The sequence below is a fragment of the Nanorana parkeri genome, unplaced genomic scaffold (assembly GCF_000935625.1).
Source record: "Nanorana parkeri isolate BGI_ZX_2015 unplaced genomic scaffold, ASM93562v1 scaffold1906, whole genome shotgun sequence".
In the NCBI taxonomy this organism is placed as follows: Eukaryota; Metazoa; Chordata; class Amphibia; order Anura; family Dicroglossidae; genus Nanorana; species Nanorana parkeri.
Window position 1 is genome coordinate 243,407 of NW_017308174.1, and position 9,357 is coordinate 252,763.

At 45.1% G+C, this 9,357-nt stretch overlaps 1 protein-coding gene across 1 annotated transcript in view; it reads left to right on the forward strand.

The window, feature by feature from the left end:
• WARS (tryptophanyl-tRNA synthetase) overlaps positions 1-8,618 on the forward strand; it is a 15,456-nt gene extending 6,838 nt beyond the window's left edge. Inside the window, exons 6-10 of the mRNA XM_018572032.1 lie at positions 2,030-2,130; positions 2,266-2,378; positions 4,172-4,345; positions 7,025-7,165; positions 8,322-8,618. Coding sequence (XP_018427534.1) covers positions 2,030-2,130; positions 2,266-2,378; positions 4,172-4,345; positions 7,025-7,165; positions 8,322-8,480 — 688 coding nt within the window. The 3' untranslated portion in view covers positions 8,481-8,618. The remainder of the gene's footprint in view (positions 1-2,029; positions 2,131-2,265; positions 2,379-4,171; positions 4,346-7,024; positions 7,166-8,321) is intronic.
• Positions 8,619-9,357: the final 739 nt, after the last annotated feature.

Sequence of the window (9,357 nt, forward strand, 5' to 3'; positions counted from 1 at the left end):
CCCCCTTAATCTCCTCACCTCCAATGTGAACATGTTTAAATTTAGTAGCCTCGTCTCGTAGCTCTGGTCCTCCATACCCCTAATTAGTTTGGTTGCCCTTCGCTGGACTTTTTCCAACTCAAGGACATCTTTTCTTAGTACTGGTGACCAGAACTGGACCGCGTACTCCAGATGAGGTCGAACCAATGATCTATAAAGTGGCAAAATTATAGACTTGTCCCTGCAATACATCCCCTTTTTAATACAGGACAAGACCCTGCTAGCTTTGTTTACAGCAGCCTGGCACTGCAAACTACCTTTCAGTTTGTGGTCTACAATGACCCCCAAATCCTTCTCCATTTCTGACTTCCCCAGCGGCATACCCATAATTGTATAACCCATTTGTTTATTTTTAATTCCAAAGTGCATTACTTTGCATTTATCGACATTAAACCTCATCTGCCACATTAATGCCCACTCCCCTATTTTATCCAGGTCCTCCTGTAATGTTATAGTGTCTAAGTCCGTGTCTATTACCCTCCCTATTTTGGTGTCATCCGCAAACACGGAAATATCGCTGTTAACACCCTCCCCGATGTCATTAATAAATAAGTTGAACAATATGGGACCCAGCACAGAACCCTGAGGCACACCGCTCATTACACTAGCCCAGTCTGAAAAGGTGCCATTTACAGATACCCTCTGGACACGTTCCCGTAGCCAGTTCTCTATCCACGTACACACCACCTCATCTATGCCCATAGCCCTCAGCTTGTGTAGCAAGCGTTTGTGTGGTACCGTATCAAAAGCCTTTGAGAAATCCAGATATACCACATCCACCGGCTTACCTCCGTCCATATCTCTACTTACCCCCTCATAAAAAGTTAGCAAGTTAGTTAGGCAGGAACGGTCTTTCCTGAACCCGTGCTGATTGTCATTAACTATCCCGTTTTCCTGAACAAATTCTACCAGATAATCCTTTATTATGCCCTCTAGCATTTTACAAACTACCGATGTTAGACTGACCGGCCTATAGTTCCCAGGTTGGCACCTTGCCCCCTTTTTGAATATTGGGACTACCGTAGCCCTCCGCCAATCACTGGGGATCCTACCAGTCATTAAGGAGTCCTTAAAAATGAGGATTAATGGTCTAGTTATAACCTGGCTTAATTCCTTAAGTACCTTGGGGTGCAGGTTATCCGGACCCACTGCTTTGTTTGCATTGAGCATTTTAAGTCTTTGTTGTATCCCGGTTTCTGTCAACCACTGGGGTATATTTTGAGTTAAACTGGGAGTTTTATCATGTGTGTCAAACCCGTTTCCCTCCCGAGTGTATACTGAGGAGAAAAAAGCGTTCAGCGCCTCGGCCCTCTCCTTGTCGTTTGTGACTAGCTTCCCGCTTCCATCCTTTATTGGGCCTATCTGCTCCTTTCTCACCTTTTTACTGTTAATATATTGGTAGAATTTTTTGGGGTTCTTTTTACTATCTGCGGCGATATGCTTTTCGCACTCAGTTTTAGCTGCCCGGATTTCTAGTTTGCATTTTTTGTTACATTCTTTGTAGTTAAGGAACGCCAATGCCGTCCCTTCCGTCTGATATTTTATAAATGCCGCTCTCTTGTCCTTGACGTGTTGTTTTACAGTTTTATTAAACCATATTGGTTTAGTTTTTGATCTTTTATTTTTGCTCCCTAAAGGTATACACTTTGAAGTAGCAGTATGTAGTGTGTTTTTAAAACAATCCCACATCTGGTCTGTGTTTAGGTTTTGAAATAAGTTTTCCCATTTTATCCTTCCTATTTTATGTTTTATGAGTTGAGGTAAGAGGAAGGTGTTCTCTATCACTGACATACTTTTGGTCCTAGTGTGACAATGCTGCTCCTCCATACATACAGTTCAGAGAGTGAGAGTTGTCACCCAGTGGCAGGAAGTGTGTTACTGACAGGATCACCAGGTGAAGAAAATGAAAACGTATACAGCCCCCAGAATATATGACATTTTGGTTGTTGGGTGTAGATACATTGTAAACTACTTCTTTATTTTTTTGAAGGACGAGTTCAGGTTTCTACAGAAACGTAGTCCAGGTCCAGAAACACGTCACTTTCAACCAAGTGAAAGGAATATTCGGGTTTACAGACAGCGATTGCATTGGTAAGATGGCGACTTTTGATTTTGATCATTTCAACACAGTGAAAATCCGCCACCCTGTTACATTGGTGTGTGTACAGCACTGCACAGGTACTATTGTACTCCATACCTGACATGCATTGTGTGTTGTGTTTACAGGTAAAATCAGTTTCCCCGCCATCCAGGCCGCCCCGTCATTCAGCAGCTCCTTTCCAGAGATATTTAACGGTAGAAAAGACATCCAGTGCCTAATTCCCTGCGCCATCGACCAGGTACAACAACTTACCGCAATAGGTCGTACCAGTATACGGAGGTCGCTGTTAAAAGATAACTAAACCCAGAAACAAAAATGTAACATATTGCAGATAACCAGTCCTTTTAGATGTGGTGGATGCGTTTGTTTTTTATCTTTCAGCAAGTACAGAAATTGCCTGTCGATCCTGCCAGAAATGACGTGTCTTTGTCACTTCCTGTGAGCGAAACTGGAAGCACATTGTTATGTTCCTTTTGTAAACCAGTAAGCTCTCCCATCCCATGTGTAATGATGATCATGAGAGTAAGATGTGCTTGAAATCTAGCCTGGGTGACAACCGTGGTTCCCTCCATACATAGATACTGTGGAGGAGTGAGCGTTGTCACCCGGGGAAGGAAATGTGTTATTTGCAGGATCACCAGGTGAAAATAAAGGGGAAAAAGAAACTAATACAACCACCACATCTAAGAGCTGATAAGCTGCAATATATAGAATTTTTTGGGGGTAATAGACATTAGATAAAGGGACCCTGCCATCAATTTAATTTTTCTGTCATTTTACCTGCAATTTATTAAAGTGACATTAAACCCTCAGATTTTTTGACATAAAACAATAGTGTAATGTGTGCCTTACTGTAATCCATGGTAGTTTCCCTTCTCTTTGCTGCTCTTCCTTTTAAATCCGTCTCTCTTCTCATGCTGGGGAGAACCTCTGTTTTGCAGCAGACTGCCTTGTCTCTGGAATGGATACATGGTGTCTGTGTGTAGGTTCACAACCTGAGCCAGCACTACAGGAAGAGGCACTCAGCTGCAATGGGAAGTTCTCCCCCAGCATGAGAAGACATGAGGATTTAAAAGGAAGAGCAGCAAAGAGAAGGGAAACAACCATGGATTACAGTAAGGCACACATTACAGTATTGTTTTATGTTAAAAAATCTGAGGGTTTAATGTCACTTTAAGTATTTTAAATACTTAGTTGCAATGTTTTTCCATAAACTTCTTATTCACTTGCAGTGGGCCTTTAATCATGCTAGAAAATTTGACTACTCCAGGAAGAGTCAGTTCTGTAGCACAGCTCCTTTATTCCTTTCTCTCTTCTCTTCTAGGAGCCTCTCATTACTCTCTATGCTGGCCCAGCTCCTCACACCTCCCCTTAGTTCCCTACATAAACGTTTATGTAGCTGCCAGGGGAGGAACGGAAGGAGAATCCTATGGGGTATCCAAACAGCCCTCCAGCTGTTCTAGAGCTACAAGTCCCACGAGGCATTGCAAGATTCTGGTAGCCATAGGTTTGGCTTTCAGATGCAGATGCATGATGGGATTTGTGGTTTCACCACAGCTGGTGGGCCAAAGCTTGGCTACCCTTGCTATAGAGAATCCCTTGAGTGGCTGCTCCAATCACTCAGGAATGTGTCACCACCAAGATGTTTGCAAGAGGCTATCTACATCCTACTGGTACAGCTATCCCTGAACAGGCGTGAGGACCTTTGACACCATCTTTCTTCCATATACAATGCTGGTTTAACATCTATACACCTTCCAGCCTTGTAGATTGAAGGGTTGACACCTATGCAGACTTCCTGACAGCAGGGATGGTATTATGTAACTAGAACTCAGTGGTTCCACAACTTTTACACCCTCCCTTCCTGTTGGACAATCAGCATCTGCCCGGACACGTTCCATGGTGATTGGATTAGGGTGTCTGTGCTACCTGCGTGGATATAAATGCCGGGGTGTGTTCCTGACACTCATTACAACTGATGAAGTGGTTGGCACACCAGATTGTTCCCATCATCATCTTCTCCGTTTTCAGGATCCGTATTTCCGAATGACCAGAGACGTCGCCCCCAGGATCAGCTACCAGAAACCGGCCTTGCTGCATTCAACCTTCTTCCCGGCCCTGCAGGGAGCGCAGACCAAAATGAGCGCCAGCGATCCCAACTCATCCATCTTCCTGACAGATACGCCCAAACAGATCAAGGCCAAGGTACAGTTCTTACATGTAGAGAAGAAGTCCGATGTGATTGAAAGGCAGGATATTGGTTGGCAAAGAGGAATTGTTCACATGGCTATATAAAACCCATTCACTCCTTATCTGCAGCCCGGTACCTGACACCTTCTTATAACTTAAAAAACACACTCATATTAAAGGAGAACTATGAGATGAGTGATTTCCACTCACCTCATAGTTCTAGCCGACCTGTGACAATGAGACTGTCACAGGTCGGCTCAGTAGATCGGGAGGTGAGTGAACACATACCGGGTTCGCTCACCTCTCGATCCTGTCACAGCTCTCTGCCGTGACAGGGGGAGGGGCTGAATTTCCCACTCCGATCTGCCAGCGCTCACTGGCGGAACGGACGGGGGAGGGGGCGGGTACAGCTGGCTCTGCCTCTAGATAGGCAGAGCCAGCTGTCACGCAGCTGGGCGGATCTCGACATCGATGTCGGGATCCGGCTGCGGCGTCCCAGTATACCGCGAGCTGTAGCTCGCGGTATACTGAGCCTAGGGTAACGGGAAGACGCTAGTTTGTGTCCTCCCGTTACCCTAAGGAGAACTATGGGGAAAAACACTGACCCCATAGTTCTCCTTTTAATTTTAGAGCATGCAAACACAATATATTCCCCAATTTTATGGAAAGGCACAAAATATGAGGTGGCTTTGAGTAAATAGATACCAAATATGTCAAGCCTTAAGACGTGTGCGTGCCCATGAAATACCCAAAAAACTTTGGTACAATCGGCTTCCATCCCAGCCAGAGTGGCTGCCGATTGACAACTATGAATCCGGAAGTGCTCAGAGCTGAGCACTTCCAGGTTTTAAACTGTCCAGGGGAGATCAGCAAATGAATGCTCACTGACATCCCGGTGCTTCCTATCCTGTCACCCGCCATGGAGGCCCTGGGCACCGAAGAGGGGCATGTGAGGCTGGGACACATGGCAAGGGAGGCTTCATGTTACAAACACTGTATAAGTAATATCTTCTGCTGTAGAGCCGGCAGCCGGGAGTAAAAATGTGAACAGACTCCCGACTGCTGTAGCGGCTGGGAATCTGTCTATATGCCACCACTGCAGCTGACATAATAGTTAAACCGGCGGCTATTGCAGTCAGGAGTCTGTTTTAAATGCCGGCTTTGCTGCCGACATAATAGTTATGTCAATGGCTATGGCGGCTGGGACTCTGTATGCCAACGCTGCCGCTGACATAATAGTTACGTCAACGGCCATAGTAGTTAGGAGTCTGTTAACATGCCGGCTCTTCTGCCAATATAATAGCTATGCCAGTGACTATAGTGGCTGGGAGTCTTTTATATGCTGAAGGTGTCATAATAATTACGTCAGCTGCTGTTGCTATTAGGAGTCTGTTAACATGCCTCCTGTGCCGATGACATAATTAGTTATGGCTATGGCGGCTGGGAATCTGTTTATATGCCAACGCTGCCGATGACATAATAGTTGAGTCAATGGCTATAGCAGTTAGGCATCTGTTAACATGCCGGCTCTGCTGCCTACATAATAGTTATGTCAATGGCTATAGCGGCTGGGAATCTGTTTATATGCCAGCGCTGCCGATGACATAATAGTTACGTCAACGGCCATAGCAGTTAGGAGTCTGTTAACATGCCGGCTCTTCTGCCAATATAATAGCTATGCCAGTGACTATAGCGGCTAGGAGTCTTTATATGCTAAAGGTGTCATAATAATTACGTCAGCGTCTGTTGCAGTTAGGCATCTGTTAACATGCCAGCTCTGCCGCCGACATAATAGTTATGCCAGTGACTATAGCGGCTGGAGGTCAGTTTATATGCAGGCTCTGCCGCCGACATAATAGTTATGCCAGTGACTATAGCGGCTGGAGGTCAGTTTATATGCAGGCACTGCCGCCGACATAATAGTTAAGTCAATGGCCACAGTACTTAGGAGTCTGTTAACATGCCGGCTCTGCTGCCAATTTAATAGCTATGCCAGTGGCTATAACGGCTGGGAGTTTTTACATGCCAGCGCTGCCACTGACATAATAATTACGTCAGCGTCTGTTGCAGTCAGGAGTCTGTTAACATGCTGCCGACATAGTAGTTATGTCAGTGACTATAGCGGCTGGAGGCCTGTTTATATGCATGCGCTGCCGCCGACATAATTAAGTCAATGGCTATAGCAGTTAGGAGTCTGTTAACATGCCGGCTCTGCTGCCAATATAATAGCTATGCCAGTGGCTATAACGGCTGGGAGTTTTATATGCCAGCGCTGCCGCTGACATAATAATCACATCAGCTGCTGTTGCAGTTAGGAGTCTGTTAACATGCCGCCTCTGCTGCCGACATAGTAGTTATGTCATTGACTATAGCGGCTGGGAGTCTTTTATATGCTGAAGGGGTCATAATAATCACGTCAGCTGCTGTTGCAGTTAGGAGTCTGTTAACATGCCAGCTCCGCCGGTGACATAATAGTTATGCCAGTGACTATAGCGGCTTGGAGTCTGTTTACATGCCAGGATTGCCACCGACATAGTAGTTACATCAACAGCAATAGCAACTAGGAGTCTGTTTAAATTCTGACACTGCTGCTGACGTGATAGTTACATCAGCGTGAAAGGGTCGCAGGGGTGCTTCTGTCACGCATCATGTTCCCCTGTGTTGGCCATACATTTATATCGTCTTCTCTTCCAGATAAACAAGCACGCGTTCTCCGGAGGGAAAGATACCATCGAAGAACACAGGAAATACGGAGGCAACTGTGAGGTCGACGTCTGTTTTATGTACTTGACCTTCTTCCTAGATGACGATGAGAAACTTGAAAAAATAAGACAGGTAAGAGGAAATGGGGGTTTTGGGGGAAAAGACCTGAGAAAAGAAGTGTTTTTACAGAAGCGTCTGGGAATATGTAAATCGATAGATTAGTCAGGTTCAGTTGTGTAATCATTAATGGCTGCCATCACTGTAGGCGTTATATCTACCGATGGCTCCGGTGCAGCCTACTTTTTGTTGCCTTGAATATAAAACTGGCACCTGGAGAAAAATAAAGGGAACAAAATAAACACACAAAACCCAAATGACGATGAGCATTTTATGCAGACAGAGGAAGGCAGAACCCGGGGATTGCACAGAAAAGGACAAACATAAAGATATCAGTTGTAGTGGTACAGACTGGACCCCGTGGTAGCACCATAATAATCACTGTGGGCTCAGTTAGACCTCATTCAGACATGCTTTTAAAGGGGGTCCTAAACCTTCATTTTTGACAGATGAATACCCCAATTGCTGAACTTTTAAAAACAAGCCACTAGAGGTTTTTCACAATGTGCATTGGAAGCTGCAGCAAGTCATAAACAGCCCACCTCATTTTCTTGTTGGTGGGCATTCAGCATCATCTAGCCTTTTCCTCCCCAGACTGACTGACTCCCTGGCCCCGCCCCTTTCAGTCATTGCATTTCAGTTTTTTCAATCATAGAGGCTCAGCATCACATGTGGGTGTTACCTGGGGTGGTCTGCATGCGAATACAGCCAGCCTAGAAACACCCGCTCCTCTAGACTGACACCCGCCCACATAAGCATTTTGGCAGTGATGACATCAATAGTCATAAGGTATGTAATAAAAATGTTTAACCATTTCATTAGCATGTTGATAAGTCCCCCCACTCCTGCAGACTTACTCCCACCCAACAAGGCATTTTGATATTTGCATCACTCCTCTGAAGAGCCAGCCCACTGCTTACAGAGGACTACTGAGGTAGGGTGTTGTGATGGTTTCAGGAAGCTATGTACAGCACTCTGCCGGCCCTTCCCACCAGTCATGGCCTGCCTGTATTATATAGAGAAGCACAAAGACCCAGTCATGATGCCATTGGTTTAAAATTAGCTATGTAATGAAAATGGAAAGGTTTTATTTAGAAATGTGATTTACATGTTGATTGGGGGGGATGAAATATAAGCAGATTAAAAGTAAGCTTTTAACATTGTATTTTAGGATTACACCAGCGGCACATTACTAACAGGAGAACTGAAAAAGATCCTGATAGAAACATTACAGCCAATGATCTCAGCGCATCAAGAGAAGAGGAAACAGGTGACGGACGAGGTGGTCAGACAGTTCATGACTCCCAGGAAGTTGGCATTTGACTTTTAACATCTTTTTAAAACAAGAGTTTCCCTGCTGGCAGCCAGGCACTATAACCTATCAATAAATGTTCCATTTCAGCATACCAACACCCAGTGTATCTGATCGGGGCAACTAATGGCAATAGACCGCCCAGTGTAACCAATCAGGGAGAATCATGTCATTAGAACACCCATTTTAACCGATCGGGGCAACTAATGGCAACAGTTCGCCCCGTGTAGCCAATCAGGGTGACTCATGTCATTAGAAACACCCATTGTAACCGATCGGGACCACTGATGTCGCCATTTCCCCCACCAAGAGACATTCTAAATTATTGCAATAAACTTTATTAACTCATGTCTTCTGTCAGATCATCTCTGGTCCTGGGGCACGGATGGATTGCAGCGAAGCTAAAGTGAGGAGCTTATTGAATAAATATACTGCCTGGCCAAAAAAAGAAAGTAGCACTCTCTAATACTTTGTTGGATCTCTAGCTTTGATTACGGCACACATTCGCCGTGGTATCATTTCGAGGAGCTTCTGCAATGTCACAACATTTATTCCCCCCCAGAGTTGCATTCATTTTTCACCAGGATCTTGTAGTGATGATGGGAGAGTCGGACCTCTGCGTAAAGTCTTCTCCAGCACATGCCAAAGATTCTCAATGGAGTCAATGTCTGGACTGTGGTGGCCAATCCATGTGCGACAATGATGTCAAACATTTGAATTGTGCAAATCAATGGCAGGCTGTGGCTGAAAGCTGGTAAATGCTTCTCTAAGCATATACTTGGGTAAAGGTATGGATGTGTATGCCTGGACGCACACTGTCTGCACCCAGGGCCTACATTTGTACCTGTATGTGCTTGGAGCAGTATTTATCAGCCTGCCATAGATTTGTACAGGC